The following is a 20,658-nucleotide window of genomic DNA, read 5'->3' as shown; positions in this document are numbered from 1 at the left end:
GTCCTACCTATAGGTAGTCCAAGCCATACATCCTTCTAAACAAAACAGCATCCTGGATCTGGTTCCATACTATGTACATTAAATATATGTATTTATTTAATGTAAGTGGTATCTAATTATGCTTACTGACAAGATACCACCTACTCGTTCATAAAAAACGATCTCAAACAAATGATGGGGCTGATTCATAGAATCATACACGGCATACAGAAAAATTAGTAAAATGTGCCTGGAAAGTTGTGTGCCTCCAAATTAAAAAAATGCACCAATATACGTTACATAAAGTAATGTTGTCCATATTTTCAAACAAAATTCATGGCCGATTAAATGCTCTTCGATTTAAAAAGAGGAGATCCAACTTTTCTTGTGGAACGTGAAGGCAACACCTGTTTTGGCGCGGGTCGTTTTCCAGTGTGATGAACTTTGTCGATGAGGTAGCAACTTTTCTTATTTTGCCAACAAATATTTAGTAATGGATTTACTAATAATTTGGGGATGTAAAATTGAAAGACAGTTAAAACTTTAGTTGTATGCTAGGCTACTAGACGAGTTGTTTAGAGAATAAGCTAACATTAGCGTGTCAGCTAACTATCATAAAGCTAAGCTAGCTAAAAAGCTGTACAGTTGTTGCTAAACTGACAAAGCAACCGAATATAAACTGGCTTAAATTGTCGAGTCTTTCCAACTGAGTTATCCCATCACCTGTTAACTTGTGAAGAACCAAGTGAGGGACCAATATAAACCAGGACATCAGTTTTATTGTATTATACTTTATATATACACAGTCTATGGTATTATAGAGTAAAAAACGACCTGCGTCTCCTCGTGTACCTCAGGTAATACCCCCATCTCAGGTTGACTGGATGAGCTATTTTTCTCCAGCCACCACAATGAGGAGACAGGAGAACCAGCAGCCCAGGCAAACAGCAGGTTAGTTAAATAGATACTTTACAACCCCTCACTATTCATCTCCATTTAATATAGTCCTGTGATATAATGTAAATACAAAGAGTGGTGTAAAGTAACTAAGTACATTTACTCAATGTGTTGTACTTAAGTAATCGTTTGACATATTTGTACTTTACTTGAAATGTTCTATTTAATGCTACTTTATTCTTCTACTACAATACATTTCAGAGGCAAATGTTGTACTTTTTCCTCCACTACAATTTTAACACTCACAGTTACTTTTTACATAAAAAACACAGGATATGCTGATATAGTTTAATGCAGTAATGTACTACTAATCTACACAGTATTTCATGTATCTTCCTTTGTTCCACATTGACAAACTAAAATACTGAAGGCTCTTACATGTATAAAAACAGCATTATATAATACACTTAATAATATAATAATGTGAAAATATCAACTGTGCAACAAGTACTTTACTTTTTATACTTGAAGTAAACTTAGCTGATAATACTTCTGTACTTTATTTTATTATTTGTATTATTTATTTTATTTTTTATAATAAATCGGGTTCACATTTTATTTTTTATTATATACATAGTATATTTTGATATAGTATACTTTTGTACCTTTACTTAAGTAACATTTTGAAACACTTTTTCATATGATTGAGTACTTTAAGACCATATTATTTGTACTTTAATCAAGTAAAGGATCTGAGTATTTCTTCCAACACTGAATAGAAATAACTCAATACAAAATATTGAGTCTAGATGATAAGTACACTTATTGTTATATTATACTAACATTATAAATATTAACATTGCAGTCAGTCTGATATGCTGATATGTTTCCTCTGCTGTGTCCATCAGGCTGCATGTCTGTGCCGCTGTTCAACCAGAAGAAGAGAAGCAGAGTTCCTCTGACCTCTGCTCCCTCTGAGAATGAATTCTTCTCCCACAGTGAATACAATGCAAGCAGCAGCCCAGCTGCACCTCACAGCTCTTCAGGTGAATCATTCAGCTCTTTAAGCTTGCACTGTATTTCAGTCACTCACCAGGTGGCAGTATATCCAAAGAAAAATACATTAAAAAAAGCAATTATTGCCTTTGTATGTTTTTTAATGCCTGACTGCTCAAATTCCCCATCTACTGCTGAATCACACCATTAAGTCCATTTTATGTTAAATATAGGACAATATTGTAAAACATCTCCCCATTAATTAAGATTCAGAGCTGCAGGTGGCAGAGGATGCTATAAGATTTCCCACTGAGAATGTATTTTTTCCCTCAGGTACATTTGGATGTTATCAGGCCTCAGGTCCGGCCTCTAGTGCTGCACAAAGCCCCCAGTGGAAAAGGCAGGACGTCCCACAATCTGCTCCACCCCCGCAGTACGTCAGCAACAGACCTGCTCCGGGCCCTTCTCCTCCAATCAGAGCCTTTAAACCCATAGCTCATCCATACAAAGTTGGAGGCACAAGGTACCTTTTTTAAAATGTGTTGACCGTTAGTGTAATCAGTTAACCATTCAGACACATGAGATACAGTTTTGCATGGGACATAAATATGGTCACCACCACTACTGACACAGGCAATACATAAGCTGTCACTATGAGCCGCAATATGACTGTAAATTGATTTGCTCACAACCAATAATAATGTACCTGGCTAGCATGGAAAATGTTTAAAACCACAGATGAATTAACTAAAAAGTTGCCATTTCAAACGTTGATTGTGACTGTTGTTTGGTGTGTGCTTGTTTTATTTATGTCTTCACATTTCCAGCTCTCAGATGGGACAGCCCAGCAACCCAGGGAGACCGCGGGAGTTCAGCCCTGGTGTTAACTCCACACAGAGCAAATTTAAAGATCCCCACTTTAGCGAGAGTGCACCAATGAAGCCAACCCCCCATTCTGGGTTCTCTCCGATGGCTCAGCAGTCATCCTACAGACAGCTCACTCTCAACAATCAGTATCCCAAGCAGCCCAGACCTCTGGCTGCTCCTGTGCCCACCCCCAGCAGGCCCTCTGCTCCCCTTGCAGCGCAGCCACAAAACAAATCCTGGAACTTTACCAACAGCTTCGGCCCGCAGAGACTTCCCTTTGAGGGAAACAGCAGCACAATTAAATCTCAGGCTGCACGACAAACTCACAACCAGGTAGAACAAATATCTGCAAAGTGTATAACTGATCATTTTAAATAACTTAAAATGTGCCAGTTATGTTCCATAATATTGTCCTGATCACTGCAGCATTTGATTTTATGCTCAGCAGGACAAAGTTGCACAGAAGCCAGCCTTCGAGACCTCACTGAGGATCCTGACTTCAGTCATTAATGGCATGAGACACTGGAGCCAGTTTAAAGACAAAGTCCCATACTTATTTGAGATATTTGGTCAGTTGAATCAGAATTGGCAGTTGTATCTGATGTGACTATTAAGTATCTCTAAACACATTTCATCTGACAGGCTGTGCTCTCCTCCCTCAGCTACTCTCGACTCTGCGGTCACACTGGGTCGCCACGGAGCCAAGAACTTCCTCATGAGAGACGGGAAGACGGTGGTCCAGTGTGTCTTCTACGAAACTGTGAGTTCCCTTTCGCAGTGAATTCATTCATTTGAGTTTTTCAGAAGACTAAGTCCCTTTGCACTGAGTCATCTTTTTTGGAAAAGATGACTTGGTGTTTATATTGATGATTATGCTGCATTTTGTTATTCTGTTTATATATTGTATATTTACAGGGCTCGACATTATAAATGGCCCGCTGGCCCGGAAGCACTATTTAGACACCCCGGGCCAGCATAACGTACTTTCCACTTGCCTGCTCGGGCCACTAAAAATATTGCTTTAAAAAAAAAAAATGGTCCTGTGGTATCAGTATTTTGACTAGCAATTTTGTTAAATTGTTTCGTTTATTAACGCTACAACATAGCGTTTCGTGAGGCAGTTGTCAAGTTGTTGGGTGAAAAGCAAACAGCTGTGAGCGTGAGCAGGCTCCCGTGAGCGTGAGCAGGCTCCCGTGAGCGTGAGCGCGCTCCTTCACTACAGACTTCGCAATTGCTCCACCTAACCATTCGCCAAAATGTTTTTAATACCAGCGGTAACCGGACAAGCGCCGGGCAAAAAACAATCTTCAAATAAAAGAAAGTCACCGGAGGAGTTAAAGGAGAGTGACAGGGAGCATAAGAAGAAGAGGGAGAGAACGTTTCAGCCACACTGGATTAATCGATGGAGTTGGCTTCTATAGAGTGGTGCAGTGACGCGTCCTAAAACCCTTTTATAATTTTCGAATCCAAAAATCTAGATTTATGATTCGAAAATGATAAATGTAGTAGATTATCCTGAACAAAACATGCATTTATCAAACAGGTTTGTTTTCCACAGACCTTATTTCCAGCTTTTTTCCAAAACCCTGTGGAGAAATCCCGTAGCTTTTTTGTGGAGGGAACCAGCAGCTAACTTCCTGGTTTTAGGACGCGTCACTGCACCTCTCAATATGATGCCAATATAAACAAGGTATTTTGTCGGCTTTGTACATCAATGCCGACCTATGCTGACAAGTAAGTGAAGAGTAGAAAATAAAAAGGTATTGGCTAGGGAAATGTCCCAGCAGTTTAGGATAATGAAGGTTCTAATCTAATCTATTACATATTTCTAACTACTAATGACAGGAAGGCAGAAAGCGCATTATACAAATAATAATACTCATAATAATAGCAGAATCTTTTTAACAATGACCACAATATCATTATTTTAATAAACCAAATATGAACAATTGAGGAAAATTAGGAAGAACTGATGATTCAAATGTTGTAGTACAAGTAGTAATGTAGTTTGTGCATAAATTATTATTGCAACAAATGTGTTAATTTTCTTCATTATTAGTCGATTTTTTTGCAGGAATGCTCCGGGCCAGTGGTTACAATGGTGGGGCCAGTGATAATACAATTCCACCGGCCCTTAATGTCTACCCCTGATTTAACCTATTAGTATGTATGAAAACTATCATCCTTATTTTCAAGAGCACAAATATAATTCATATATATATGTTTCCCACAGATCTGAAATATACTTGGGTTGTTTATTTATTGACTTTTCATTCCTGTATAATCATTTTGCGCAAAGATGGCACTGTTTGTCAGAGCACTTCATCCTTCTGGGATTTCATGAAGAACAGCTCCAACGCCTGTGTGTATGGGAACACCTCTGGTGCTGGTCCATTAACTGCCAGTGTTTCCCACAGATCTGTTTCCCACATATCTGTAATATACTTGGGGGGGTGGTGGTGGCGGGGGGGTGAGGTGACATGCAACAACATTAACCTTTCTGTTGGTCGCTTGTTAGCAGACCCTTCACGCGATGGCAGAGCGAACAGGTACAGGCAGGGCCCATAATGATCGCCCTATAGTTTAAATCTACTACCCACACATGAACATATGGAAATGTTTTACTATTTAAAAAAATAAATGTATTTATAAATGTATTTAGGAACCTATCCATGTGATTTTTTTGGAGTTAAATGCATCAATCTGGTGCATTTTGAGGGGAAAATAAAGAGACTAGATCTATGGAAACACCTATATTAAACAGAACTGTATACATTTCAATAATCATAAAATCATGGCCATAACCAATAACATACCATTTCCAATATGAAAAAAACACTGAAACTTGTTTATTAATTTATTCTTTGGTTCATTTATAGTTGTGAGTGTGTCTGTGCTCCTGAATCAGCCTCTCCTGTCTCCCTCCTCTCCCCCCTGCTCCTCTTTGAGGCAGCAGCAAAGACTATTTTTCTCTCAACAAGTTTTAAAAGTATATCTTACCTTTTTTATTTATTCATGTATATTTTACTAATCACATTACATTTCATTTAGCTGATGCTTTTATCCAAAGCGACTTATAATGACCGATTACAGTGACATTCTCCCTGTAATAACTAAGGGCTAAGTGCCTTACTCAAGGGCACACTATAGGTGGTGTTCCTGGCGGGATTTGAACTCACAGCCTTCCGATCTTCAGCCCACCTCACTATCCATTAGACCAATGGACCCTCTCAAATGGAAATATTTGTTTACATAAATGGTGACCACACCGTTTGAGACCCACTGAGAATTTAGACTAAGTTAACTATCTAAACACTCAGAGAGTCCTTTACCTCACCTGAGCTGAGCTTATCCCGAGCTTGAATGACACACAGAGACCAATCAAGGGCTTTGATTTATGATCTGTATGACAGCCAGTCACCCTGTGTGAGGCAGGCCACTTAACAGGCCAGAAGGAGGCGAGATCAGTGCAAGGGAGCGAGGGATCATTGTCCACACAAGTTAATAAGTTAATCGATCGCAGATGGCGTCGTGGTCACGTACGAATACAAAAAAAATTCAATTAAAAAAAAAAAAAATACCTAAATGGGTCGCGAAATATACTTGGGCGGCCGTTAATATACCTGGGCGGCCCGCCCAAGTATAGTCTATGTGTGGGAAACCCTGGATGTACAGAAACACCTTTTTGGTAAACTATGAGAATGAAGAAAGGTGATTGAAGATGAGAAATGATTGTAAATGTATGTATAAATGTAAATATGTAAGTAGGAATATCTTGCAGAAATGATTTAAAGGATAATCATTGATCAGCAGTAAGTAACGGTACGTCCACACGGCAGCGTGCGTTGAAGCTTGCCGGTGGGCGTGTCTGGCGCGCGACATACAACCAATCACATTCATCTCCTGCCCTGGACACACAAGCACGCGGTTTGATTGGCTAGAGCAGGGGTGGCCAACCAGACAGAGGTTAAGAGCCACATTTTTTCTCTGTTACTGCAAAGAGCCACATCAAACACACAGTCACTGATACCGGTTGTTTCAGTTTTTTGTTTTCTGGAGACAAGATTTCAACCACGTCACTGATGCATTTTTGTGGCACTGGGATATATATTTTTTAAATCCTCTGGAGCAGAGAGAGGAGCTGTGGATTATTGTTATTGATTAATGCATCAGTGTTTCTTAGGGTCAAAAACACTAAACTCACAACTTAAAATGAAAGCGTTTAGTTTATTTAATAAAAGAGCACATATTCAATGTGAAAAGTGACAGTAGTCATAGATTATTTGCAATTTGGTGCAACATATATATTTAAAAAAATAAAATAATATATATATATCTTTTTTTAAACACCTTGAATTTCAGGGGGGGCTCCGTTGGCGAGGCGCAGCACCCCTCCAAGACAATGGTAGGGCAAACACTGGATAGTGTTTAATCAATTACTTAAATGTAATTATTGTGCTTTATTTCACACCAGAACCATAACCATAACACAAACTTTTAAACAATGAGAACAATAAATTAAATAAATGACAAGAATTCGTATTAAATAAAATTAATACATTTCTCACAGACAGGCCTCGTGGTGTCCGTAGGCTTGCCCTCACTGTCAGAGATATAGCTAAAATACTTCCAAATTTCGCTTCTGGCGTCTTTTTTGTCAACAAGCCGAGGCGCATCGGCAGTTGCACTCCCACTTGCAGCCATGCTTCTCGTTTTCTCACATGCTCTGGCAGCTAGCGCGTGCACGAGAGAGGGGAGGCGTGCTTGAGAGGGGCGGGACTGCAGGCACGGCTGCAGTGCAGGGAGTGGAAGCAGAGCGCTGAACACACACAGCTCTTATTAAAATGGCGCTTTCTCACCGGAGTACTTTCCCCCGTCATTCTTAAAGTACCGATACTAATGAAACGGAGGAATCGTAACGTTTTTAACGGCAGAGTATCGCGTTATACCTTTCAAGTATCGGTACACCGTGCAACACTAGTCAGGAGTCAGTGTCTCTCCCCCAAACTCACACATATAAAATTCGATATGAACTGAAGAGCCGCATGAAACTAGGCTCGATATGAGCCGCAAGAACCGCGGGTTGGCCACCCCTGGGCTAGAGCTTGTACTGGCATATGATTTGATTGGCTGACGCTTCCGTCGAAGCTTGAAAAGTTGAACTTTCTCAACTTTCAAAGGCAAAGCGACGCGACGGAACCACAATGCAGTTCGGCAAAGCGTGACGTCACCCCATTCAAAGTGAATGGGAAGTGTCTGTTAGGGTTCCCGAGAAGTGACTGAAGATGAGAACCCGCTATGCAAGCACTACAACTGAGACTGTGGTGAAGTGTCAAAAAGGCTTTATTTTGTCCACGACACTGACAAGGAGTTGACGAAGCACACATATGCCCCTTTCACACCAGCGCTTTTTCAGCTCCGGCTCGGAGCTAGAGCCTGAAAAGCGCCGGTTTTTCCTGTTCACACCGCAGCGGCGCCGGCTCTTAGCTCCGGAATCGGGTTCACATCCAGCTCCAACAAATTGTTGGTCTAGAGGCAAGAGCTTCGGAGCTAATAGGTGGCGTCGCTTACGTCTCTCTTACGTCGAGGCGTGCAGGAAACTAAACCCACCTCCCCTGAACATAGGTCGACTGTTATGCCTGCCTACAAGCAGTAGTGCTTATAAACACACTTTATAAAGTCAGGCAACACTAACCAGGCTTCGTGTGATTCTGTTTATTTGTACCTTACTTTGACCATCCGTTCACTGTTATCGATCATTGTGGAGAGAGGCAGACGTGTTGTTTTGTATTATTGCAGCTATCGGATGCAAGTAGTCAGTTTAGCTTCGGTTGCTATGCTAACATCACCCGTTTTATACCAGAGAAACTTTCATAACAGCGTTGTGATACCAAACAGTGTCAATTCAGACTGACACACATTCACTTAGGCTAAGGGGAACTGGGGATATGCATCAGCTGCTTGTGTGAGTCGGACAGTGAATACTTTAGAGCGGCCGCTGCAGTGTGAGCCAGAGATGTTCACAAGTCTTTTTTTGCAAGTCCAAGTCAAGTCTCAAGTCTTTGGTCACAAGTCCAAGTCAAGTCTCAAGTCTCTAAAAAAATAAAAGTCTCATGTCTCTTCTGGTTGTAATAAGACTTCTATTGTCTGCTGCTATCCAGTCTGTTAAGAATACTGCACAGCTATATCTAAGAAATTCAAAGCATTTACTGTGTTATTATACACTGGGTCTCGAATGACATCTTTTAAGTCTACTATTAATAAACATATTCCTCTATCCTCTCACTCAAAGCCAGTGTCATGGTAACCTGATAAACCTGTAACATTAACGTTACGTGGTCAACAATAAACCTGTAACCTGCCTATAAACCCACAGATGTATTTATGTATGTAACTATGTATTTTTCTACGGTTAACGTTAGCCAGTAGATGGTGGCAGCGGAACGTAATGATTAACGTTACCGACCTTTTTTATGTCATGTCAAGAGTTGGATGTCAACGCCACTCAACTCAAACAAGTGTGACAAGCAAACATTCACTCATCTTTTCAAATATTCAGTTACAAAGCTATTAGCAAGCTCAGTTAACATTACATAACTGATGCTGAGCTAAACATGTTTGCTAACCGTCCATATGCGTTAATGTGACTGACCTCTCCGGGTGACTTCTCAAGTGCCTGATGAAATCCGACGTTGTTGCGCCAGCATCCTTGATTTTGATATTGCAGACTTTGCAGTGTGCGCTCCTTTTGTTGGTGCCGCCAGCGTTTTGTTCGAAGTGTTTGTAGTTTAACCTAATTACAAGCGGCACAGCCGCAGGTGTGCCGCCGGTCGCCATGGTGTTACTACGAGGTAGTAACAGAGGCGCGCACGTCTGCGTAATGAGCCCGGCTAAAATAACTGGATGGCCTACCTGCCTGTCAGCCTTCCATCTGGGCACAAACTTATCTCGTGCCCTCATTGGTCATGTGCGCGTTCGTGTGTGTTGGAGGAGGCGGGCTCTATAAGGAAGTAGCAGCCTCTAGCAGATTATCTCCGGTTGTGTATTTTCAAATTCTAGCGATCTCGAGCCGGTTTCTCTCAAATGTACCTACCCCACCTTTAATACGCCAAAAATAGAAAACACAATGACTGTTCACGAGTCCCAACACACGAGTCCAAGTCGAGTCTGAAGTCTTTTGGTCACGAGTCCAAGTCAAGTCTCAAGTCTCTGTGTGTGCGACTTAAGTGCGACTCGAGTCCGAGTCGCAGACTCGAGTCCCCATCTCTGGTGTGAGCTAACCGGGAGCTAACGGGAGAATAAACTCCCGTGGAAGAGCAGCCAATACTGCAGCGGTCGGTAAATGCTGCTGAAACACATTAATAAACAATGAACCACGGCACTCTGGAGCAAAGTATAAGGTTGGAGAAGTCGTTATTCAATTTATTCTGGCTTCGTGTGATTAAAAGCAACACGATCATCGACCCAACGCAGTTCCCCGTTGTTGTGAGAGCGCCGTAATGGCTGCCGTTGGGGAGCAAATCAGCGATGTAAACGGTGACGTCATGACGCAGCAGGGGCAGCTCTGGGGCGCCAGTGGGCGGTGTGAACAGAGCGGGAGCTGAAAAGGGAAACCGGAGCTGAATCAGAAAAGCTCCCGCTCGGAGCTAGAAAGGGAAAAGCGCTGGTGTGAAAGCCGCATATAGAGGGAAGACGTGGAGCTGGGCTGCTCAGGAGGGGAGGCTGGACGTGGCAGGCAGAGCGGCTGGAGTATGTGGATCTGGAACAGGAAAAACAAGCAGGATTAGGAAATGATCTCCCTTCACTAGGAGCATCAAAAAGTCACTAGGAAAAACCACTACGATAGTTGGACGATAGTTTACCACTGAAGAATAAACGAAGAACTGGTGAAGTCTGAAGATGGGAACCAGGGTTTTAAGCAGGTGCAGGTGAGTAGTGGCAATCAGTGAGATGAGCTTCAGCTGAGGAGGTGAGTTGGCGGGAATCGGAATGTAGGTAGCCACGCCCAGCCATTGAGACAGATACACTAGAGCAGGCATCCTCAAAGTACGGACTCCGGTCCGGATTCGGACCGAACCACAACTGTCTCTGGACTCTGAGCAAATTATACTTTTCATATGTATTATCTGTGTTATCTGCGAGACATCGCCACAACGCAACGAGTCAAAATGATCCGCTATGTCCATAGACTGCAAACAGCGCTCATCGGACATTTATGAGAGAAAGTCTCTAATGTCCGAGTGCAAGTGAATGCAGCACAAGATGCACGTCATGTACCCCTCCCCCGGTCCTGGCGCGAGGGTGGACATATGATTGGCGGCGATTTCATTTGAACGGGACGGTGCAAAACGAGAAGCATTCGGACCCAAGCACTGAAGGAATGAGGTATTTGAGGTCTACAATGACAGAGAAGAGCCTGTCAGTTTGGCTGTACTCAGCATTGAATCAAAACGCACTAAAGCTGTTGATCTTAATACGTTTGTGAGGCGTTTTGCTGAACAACATGGTAATCGCCGCATTCAGCTGTGATACACGTCAACTTGATGCTCTGCTCACGGATGAGCATACAAAACTATTAAGATGATGACCTTACGTGTGTAAATTAATTTTTTTCTTTGAGGGGGTCTTCCCCCAAAAAACAGTTTTAAGTCCTGAGAAAGTCAAATAAGACGTTGTGTAAAACTACACTGCCCAGCCAAAAAAAAGTAACCACTTTGATTTAACTAGGTTAGTAGGTAAGGACATTCCACTGGATAACAACTGAAGTATAAAAGAATGCATGACTGAAGTGATGGAGACCATGTTGAAGGCAAACACAAAGAGGAAATAACAGGTCAAGCTAATCCCCCTCTCAGATTCCACAGCAACCAGAAGAACATAAATACTTGCTGGTGATTTGATTCATCAGCTTTGTGATGGAATAAAAAATGCACAGCTTAGCTGTGGATGAGTCCACACCACTGACATTGCTCAGTTGCTGGTGTTTGTGAGTTTTTATGACGAGGCAAAGGGGGAGTTTGTTGAAGATGTGTTGGGCCTGACGAACCTCAGTGGACACACAGGGGGGGGGGGGGGGGGGGCAAGACATTTATAAAGCAATAATGGGAATGCTGAATGAAAGAGGGTGCGGCTGCCTTTATTCATAACTGTGCAGCTCGTACACTGCGACTCTGAGGGGTCAAGCACAGACACAATAACAATGAAAACTGCTGCATACAGATTCTTTTTGTTTTTGCAACCTCGTGTTAAGAATCTTGTTGCAATTGTTTAAAAGTTTGAATGACCGCAATAAACGGACCTTTGTCTTATTGAAACATTTATTTTGGACCTTTAAGATTTGTATTTGAGTACCCCTGCACTAGAGGCTTCTCAATACTCAAATTTCCCCTCCTCGACTCTTCGGTCCTCCGGTAGTGACCCGGAAATGAATTTCAGCGCGCCATTTTGAAGGACGTCTCATTTCTCTAAATGCACACCGAGGATCGAGCGTCGAGGAGGCTCTCTGGAAGAGCTATAACCGAGGATACACTGATGGTTCCTCCACGGCTCCTCCGCGGATGCATTTCCGGGAACGGTGGAGGCTTGACGCACGGCCGGACTTATCTCAGCCAATGACAGCTCTGCATGCATCCCCTGGATATTATTTTAGAACCTGCTCTCATCGGGGATGCGATGTTTACAGTGAGAACAGCTGTGAGGTGCAGAAAGCAGAGCAGTGTGTATAATATATATCACTCAGTATAACATGCCTACTCTCTTTATTTGCTGTAGTTTAGTAGATATCTGCAAACAAAGAGTCGATATTTTTCTAAAACCATTTAGTGCTTCACATAATAAAATACATAACGGCTGTAGCCTGATTATGCTTTAGGAGCTGTAGATGTGTGTGGTACAGTGTGTAGGTGTGTGTGTGTGGTACAGTGTGTAGGTGTGTGTTGTACAGTGTGTCGGTGTGTGTTGTACAGTGTGTAGGTGTGTGTTGTACAGTGTGTCGGTGTGTGTTGTACAGTGCGCAGATGCGGCGGACAGACATGTCTCAGTTGGTTTGGTGTCCTCTGCTTACTTTTAATACTTGTAAATACAACTTTTGGCCCGTAATTTCAATTCCCCATTTCAGCGACCAGAGAGAGGGGGGGATATATCCAGTCTCTGATTGTGTTACGTTATTATGAGAGTGCTCTCATACTTTAAATTGCATATATTTATATAAATATATTTGTGTGTGTGTGTCCGCATCTGTAGCCTGGTATTGTCTCATTATACCGCACTCTCAATGAATTCAAAGTAAATATGTGGGGGAACAATGTTCAGCTGATCTAACAGAGATTATAAAATATGACAAAACACTCGACAGATGATGCAGCTGTTGCCACGTAATAATGAACGGACGTCGCTTTAATATGACCGCTCAGAGGAGAGGAGTTCTCATTTCTTTAAACGTCTGCTGCTTCCTCTCCTCGGTTCCCCTCCTCGGTCCTCCGCTCGCATCTCCTGTGGGCGGGACTAAGTCTCGAGGAGGGGAAATTTAAGAATTGAGAAGCCTCTATAGACTAACAGACTGAACAAACACAGAAAGGGGAAAAAGAAGGAGGAAGTACTGCAGATCCTCACAGCGTCTCCGTTGAAGCAACGCACGCTGCCGTGTGTGGACGGGCCGTTAGAGGTGGGAATTAATAAGCATTTGCTTCCTCCTGCTCCCTTTCGGACACATGATTTATTATTATTATTAATATGAACATTTTTATTGAATATATAAATATTATTATGAATATTGATAAATACTGTATTCTAACAATACGCTATTCTGTTTTTTTCTATTTAAATATTTTCTTTTTTATCTGTTCGAAATAAAGATTTAAATGAAAATGAAATCCTTGGTTAGATTTAGAGGCTTTCACATCTATTTAAATAAAACGATCTGGAGGATTTACTGAATCATTTGGATTCTGATTCTGGAACTATGTTGCTCTTCTTCCTTTTCACTTGACATTGTTCCCCAATAGTTCAGTGTTATTTTTATCGGATAAATCTTGCATCAATGTATTGTTGATCATTTTGTTTGATTCGTGATGCTCGATTTCTGTTTAGCTCCCCCTAGTTTTACCTGTGAAGTGAGCTGTCAAGTTTAATAGGTTAGGATTTCTGGGGTGAAATCAGAGTTCCCGTTAGCCGGTAATTACCGGACTACGACCGGTAAAATATGCCGAAGACCGGCAAATCTAAATCTCTCTGGTCAAAGTGTCCGTTCAAAATAATTTCCGTTTAGCGCAATACCACATCAGTTGCGCAACTTGCGCCATTTATGTGACAGACAAAAGAGTATGTGACAGACAAGAATAGTCAACTCTAATGTCTAACACTTAATGTGGAGAAAGATGTACTGTATGGGTTGATTGTGCGTTGATCTGTTGGTAATGCTTCGGGGTTCCGGTGGGCATGTAAACAAATGCATAATGCTGCGCTATACTTTGCGGCCTCACACGGTTGCATAGCGACGCTTATTGTTTAGGTGTCTTTTAATAAGCAGGTAGTCCTATCATTAGCTAGAACTAGCTGGATCTGATCGATATGGACATAAACGCGAGTGAAGTCTAATCTGACGGGAGAGCGATCAGCTGCTGCTCACGAGTCGACACGCAGCTCTGCATGATCACACGCAGCGGTGAGCGGAACAAAACACACTTCATGTTAGAATATCACACGTAACTATTTTAATGACCTCTCAAACTACCGTAACTAGTTATAGATATGTTTAGTTTTACTGTCGGGTCACTCATTACTGATCTGCGAGCTGCATGATACTGATGGGCTGTCAGGAGAGGGAGAGCGCTCCATTTATTATTCCCGTGTTATTGTTAGTTACTGTACACTTTTGAATAATGTAGTTAATCTGCTATAATTAGTTTGTTTAATATCGAAACATATCAATTTGTTTTAAAGCTCAATAAATAACAAAGAAGACCTTTGACCGGCACTTTTCTCATTTTGTCCGGAAGATTTAAACTTTAACGGACATGTTGACCGGCGAAAAAATATTCTAACGGGAACTCTGGGTGAAATGTCCTCATAAATCATATTTTTGTTGCTAAATGTCACCCTTTTTTTATGCATCAACCCCTGCATATTGCCGTTCTTCTTCTTCCCCTAAAAAGGTTTCCAGGGCCACATAACATCATCAGCCACAGACCTCTGGCTTTTTGGGAATACTAACAAAGAAACTCTGGAATTGAACTTGACTTAATGAATTTTTGCACCTCTGTTCCAACAGGAGCAGGAACTGCCCCGTCTGATCCGAGGTCAGGTGCATCGCTGTGTGGGGAACTATGACCGCAGCAGGGACGTCCTGATGTGTGTGTCTGTCCGCCCCGGCCTGCCCTCAGAGCTCAGGAACGCTCAGGAGGCCGTGAAGGCCTGCGACGCTGAGATGAGAGGGCTGGTCAAATTACTCAGTGAGGTCTGAGAAACATTCCTGTGGCATCTAAACCAGTATGACACTGTTCAGGAAAATGATGCTAGTGTTTGATGAGTCGTTATATAGTAATAGATTACTCTAGTTAGAGGTAGTAGTTTAAAAAGAATTTTTTAGGTTTTATCAAAGTTTGTTTTAGCTGTGAAGGGCGCTGTAGTGCTGTTATACTGAACTTTAACAGTTGAATTCCTTTGCAAAGGTTTGGCTTTGATGTTCTTATATTTATTTAACTCAAAATGAAATTAAAGCTTCTCTTTTTGTAAGTTCTGAAATATTTTTTTATTAAAAAGAAAAGTCACAGAACAGCAAACATCGTCTGGAGGTTAATGCAGTTAAAGCAAACACGAAGAGGTAATATCTCAAAATATATCTTTGAAATACGGGGCAGTTAGGAATAATGTGATATCAAGTACAGTTAGTTTATTTACAGTCAAACACGACAATGGAGAAAAACAATAACACTACTCTACCAAAACAGTTTCACCAGTGCTGAGACTTTACACACAATGGATCAGCAGAGAGGGGTCCCTCAGCACAGTATGAGGTCAACACAATACCAACATCTCTCTGACCTTCTGGCAAATATGGCAACATAGTCACAGTCACTGTCTTCATGTCAGGACGAGGACATTATGGGAAATATTCAAATATGAACTCATTAGCATAATCCAAACCATAATTCAACACTAATACACACTAACACCATCTAGAAAAAGCCGTCTAGCTTGATGAACTTGGCAGTGTACAGGGAGAGGAAGTGGAGAAGGAGACATTTTGTCCTTGGAATATGACAGGAAGTGTGCCAGCGCTTGAAAGGAGAAGTGGATTGGCAACAAAAAAATACATTAGCTTACTTGAGGAGCTAATTACTATAAGCTATGTTTTACACATGTGAATAATGTGTCAGCTCAGCACAGATAACCAAAAGTTCAGTTCTTACAGCGCCCCTCCTCTGCCACTCAATGATGAGATGAGAGGATGCCAGGAATTAGTCTATCGCTGTGTGTCACAACCTGTATTATAGCAATTCAAGTGACTTTCCTCTTATAGATAATTGGGGGAAATGTCTCAAAATTAAAGACAAGTACACTGCTTTCCTTTTTTTCTCTGCCGTTATACCGCCAAGGACATCATCTTTTTTTTTTATGCTCCAGAACATTTTCTCCAGTTAATGAGATCATACTGCATCAAGTAAAGATTTAACCTCTGAGAGGGAAACATATCATAGGAAAAGAAACACACCACACAACAGGATCCACAGTCTTTCAGCAGAAAAAGATGATAACCTGATCATTGTATTGAACACTTGTCTTGGTTATGTTAAAAGGCACAAGTTGGTCAGATCACATTTAAAATCTAGATCAATTGTTCTACCATTAACAAAGCCTGTCTTATCATGCATTTATTTTGACAAAAATCCTACATCTCTCTGCCTTTTGCAATCGTTTTCTTCCTGAATTAGAGTGTTTAGTATTGTGTGTTGTAGACAGACAAACAACTGTTTCTTAACAAGCGAGTTACACTACACAAAAACATTTCTGGGGGAAAAGGAAAGAAAGCAGTATTCCAACATAACATTTTTAGAGATATCCATTTGTCCTTTCGGCAGGTCTGATGCTGTGTCAAAAGTCTTTGAATACGTCTTTTCACTCCGGCTGGTTCACTCCCCGGTTTAAACAGGGGTGTGAACAGTTAGAGGAGCCTGACCTGAAGATTTCAGGCACAAAAAGTCTGCAGCGCCAACATCCTTCACAGCGTCAGATTTCTCTTTTCTTCCATCAGTTGTCTTAAATCCAGACAATATTTACAGTCCAAACGCTCCATCGTCACTGGATGCAACTCCATTCATTGTATTAGTCCAAAATTCTTTAAAACCTCTTATTGACACATTCGAGTCACACTGCCACAACATCTCATGCGTCCACTCTCTTTAAGCGGCCAGCCTCCAGTCTGTTTTGGAATGTTACACATGTTGACATCACAAAGGAAACCAAGGGGAAAAAACACAATTTTAGCAAGTCCTGTCATGTTTGTAGTCTTTTTCTCAAATCCTGTGAGGTCCTGATGAAAGTGATAACCCACACAGTAATATTGTAATGTAAAACATTCCATGTAAATGTCACAGAGCAGATGCAGGAAGACAGTGTTCGAACAGCATCGCCTCCAACAACGGGACGCAGGTGTCTCCCCGTGACATTAGAGAGAGGGAATTCAAACCAGACAATGCACTATAACAGCGTGGGCAGCGGGGTGGGGGACAGGTGCTCCTTCGGCGCGTATTTGGCAAAAAAGGGCAAGAAGACGGTGAGCATGACTCCCACGATGGCCAGCATGTAGCCCCAGCCGATCCCACACTCCCCGGCGTAGTAGATGTCAGACTCCCCGCAGAAGGACCTCACCAGAGAGGAGTTCAGGCCGAACGGGTACACCAGCAGACCGGCCCCCATGATGAACACTGAGGGGAAAGGAAATGAGGGTTAGATGGAGAACAGAACAAAAACACTTAGGCCACAGCATTAACGATGGCACAGTAAATCAAGCCTGTTGCAAACAATCTGGGAACGTGTTTGGTAGTTATTTATATTTTGAGCAACAGTTCATAAACTTGTCCAACCACCTCAGAAAAATATATTAAAATAATACTTTAGAAATGCAGATACTGTTACGTGCTTTTATCTGCGACCACCTTGATTATTGTTGTTTATAATTTCCTGTTTATTATTTGTAACTTTTAATGTTGGGCTTCATGTGGTTTATTATATACATTTTTTATTCTAACTTTGAAGCACTTTGTACTTTCACACTGTTCATAAGTGCTTTATAATTATACAGTTTAAAAAAAAAAAAAAAAAGTTGTATTATTTTGATATTCCTATATGGATAATTAATTTAGCACAAAAGGTTCAAGATGCAAGGCTTTATTGTCATGTGCACAGTAGCTACAGTGTAGATATGGCAATGGAAATCTTCAGGTCAGGCTCCTCCAACAGTGCAACATGAATAGGACATAAAACAAATACAAATAAAATAGTGCAAGAGAATTTTTGAGATGTGCAATGTACAAAATAAAATAGAAATAGTGCAAGAAGAGTCCATATACAAGTAAATGGAATGTGATATATAGATAAATAATTAGCAAGAAGCAAACCGATGAATGTTTTTGGATGTTCTTTACAGAGTTCAGGTGGTTTTAGACCTGGTACTGCGAACCACAAAGATTGAAAGATACAATAATAATTCTAAAGTCTGATCTTGCATAGATAAAGTCTTATGGTTTAATTCAGAGTGAATATATTTAAGGTATGTTAAAGGGTTTATTCTCCTTAATAAAACACACGTCTTGTTGTATCCACTGTGCTGCTGTGGCAGCTGAGAGCCACATGGGGGCAGTAAAGCTTCAGCAGAGACAGCCCACAGTGCTTGACAGACAGTTAAGAGTGTCATTTAGATACTTCGTCAGTGCTGAAGGGCCTCCATTTGCACTGATGATTTGTTCCCTTGTGTTGCACATATACAATAAATCATGACCTAGATAGTTTTAGAAGTCCTGCAGTGGCCGAGCTTTTAATGTATTGAACAACAAAAGCGCTGATGACCTTTAACTGCCAGAAACTTCAAATGCAAAATGATTCATGTCTACATAAATCCATTTGCACTCCTCATTTAAAAAGAAAAAAAGAAGCTCCTGGTGCACTTCTGCTTCGATCAGCTTTCTCTTCCTCTCTCCTCGGAGCCGCTCACTTTTACAAATTGAGTCTCAGGGCCCCATGCTGCAAAGCCGTTATTGACTGTGCTACGGGCTATCATTGCTGCTAGTCATCCCGAGTGCCGGCTGGATTTCCATCCCAATGCTAGGTGTCAGGGGTTACTGGGAAGGCTTGAACTCTTGAAAGTGAGTAGAAAACACAACAAACATATATTTTAGTTCTGCTATTGATTGAGAAGGATGTCGTTTTTTCCAACTTTCAAGGGGGCTCATGTGAGGAGGTATCTGTTTGAGGATCACATCGATGGTTTGTGTGGGCAGTGAGGAGGAGAGAAAGCTTTTCCTCATGCTCTAGTTGCACACTGGGGGCTTTAGGATTGAATGTTGGGGGGGGGAAGGATGATAGGGAAGTGTTGTCTCGCCCCCGGTGCCTTCATTGAGTCTCCTAACCCTGCTGCCATGTTACATCTGCAGGGGCCCTGCCTAATGACACTTTAATGACCTTCTCTATCAAGCTATCATTGGCTTTTATGGAAACAAACACAAAGCAAGCGCGCAGAACCCCAAGTCCTCTTACCTGCTAGTCTAAAATGATAAGACAATCTTGGACACAAAATGGATAATTGATTGAACAATGCATCATACTGGGGTCCAGGCAGCAGGGTCTAACAGGTGTCAGGCAAGCAGGGCGGCTGTCTGCATCAGATAAGATGCAGCTCTGGATCTCTGTGAGCTTTTAATGAGGAAGAGAACTGCCGAAAAAGCTGCAAGAGGCTAATTCTAAACGGATCAATTGCATCCTTCAGATCTGAAACCAAGCCGAATCATTTACACGTCTTAAAGGCGATTTTACACATCAAAGTGTGTTTACATGTCTTGCAGTAAATGCCAGAACACATGATGCATAATGCAGAACAATGAAGTCTACATTTTGTGACAAACCTTTAATTAAAGGCTAGAGAAAACCTAAACTGCACACTGCAGGGTGGATCAACTTCATTTCAACAGAGTCTTACATGGCCCAGTAATCTAATCCTATGAGGATGGGCGTGTGATGAAACAGGCTGACATGACACTTCATGCAGCGAGACTAAAGCCTCAAAGTGATTATTACTCGGCAGCTAGGAGACTGTTTTACATGTGGGCTGCAACAAGTGAATGCCTCGGTGCTGTTGGCAACATTGACTACGTTAAGAAAGGGAACATTTTCTTTTGTTAAATGGTACTGTAATGTTATAATATTAAATCACAAAAAAACTAGATTAAGCTTTAAAAAACGACAGCAGTCAAAAGGTTTTGTTTCCCCCCCCTTTCCTGTAGTGGGTTATTTAGGTTTCTGTGCATGTAAATGGTGTTCAAAGGTTAAAATCCCAAATTTCCCTCCAGGGGGAGTTTCTCTCCCACGTCCTCATGAAATACAAGATCGACCTCCCCCATTACTTCGAATAGTCCCTTACAGCGGTCTTAAAGAGCGGTCCACAGCAGCCACCAGGCAGTAATAAATTACAAGTGCTTCCATCCATTACGCTCTACTTGACCAAACGAGCGGACAGTTTATCCAACGTCCCATCATCGGTCTGGATTTGTAAGAACACGAACCAGGAAGCGAAATCCGGTCCTTTCTCCGAAGAGATGACTGAAAGTGAGGAGGTGTGAGGAAAGAGTGTCAGCCTGGATCACATGAGGGCTGCTGAGTAACCACGGCGATCATAATGGCTCAGAGATTATGAGACAGTGACTAAAG

At 41.7% G+C, this 20,658-nt stretch overlaps 2 protein-coding genes across 3 annotated transcripts in view; one reads left to right on the top strand and one right to left on the bottom strand.

Moving 5' to 3' along the window:
• Positions 1 to 400: 400 nt before the first annotated feature.
• On the top strand, positions 401 to 15,509 carry LOC117458082 (spermatogenesis-associated protein 22). Of its 2 annotated transcripts, none has more exons than XM_034098328.1 (8): positions 401 to 434; positions 837 to 930; positions 1,785 to 1,922; positions 2,206 to 2,395; positions 2,700 to 3,072; positions 3,188 to 3,308; positions 3,402 to 3,499; positions 15,008 to 15,509. In XM_034098328.1, exons 1-8 carry the CDS (start codon positions 417 to 419, stop codon positions 15,197 to 15,199), a joined length of 1,224 nt encoding a protein of 407 aa, XP_033954219.1. In that variant the 5' UTR covers positions 401 to 416; the 3' UTR covers positions 15,200 to 15,509. The 2 variants fall into 2 exon arrangements, with proteins under 2 accessions (XP_033954219.1, XP_033954220.1); XM_034098329.1 differs by lacking the exon at positions 401 to 434 and adding an exon at positions 635 to 724.
• Positions 15,510 to 15,603: 94 nt separating this feature from the next.
• LOC117458083 (LHFPL tetraspan subfamily member 7 protein) overlaps positions 15,604 to 20,658 on the bottom strand; it is a 132,985-nt gene continuing 127,930 nt past the window's right edge. The window contains exon 3 of the mRNA XM_034098330.1: positions 15,604 to 17,663. Within this exon, the coding sequence (XP_033954221.1) occupies positions 17,437 to 17,663 (227 nt within the window). The 3' untranslated portion in view covers positions 15,604 to 17,436. The remainder of the gene's footprint in view (positions 17,664 to 20,658) is intronic.

The sequence above is a fragment of the Pseudochaenichthys georgianus genome, chromosome 14 (assembly GCF_902827115.2).
Source record: "Pseudochaenichthys georgianus chromosome 14, fPseGeo1.2, whole genome shotgun sequence".
In the NCBI taxonomy this organism is placed as follows: domain Eukaryota; kingdom Metazoa; phylum Chordata; class Actinopteri; order Perciformes; family Channichthyidae; genus Pseudochaenichthys; species Pseudochaenichthys georgianus.
This window is presented reverse-complemented; position numbering and strand designations above follow the sequence as displayed.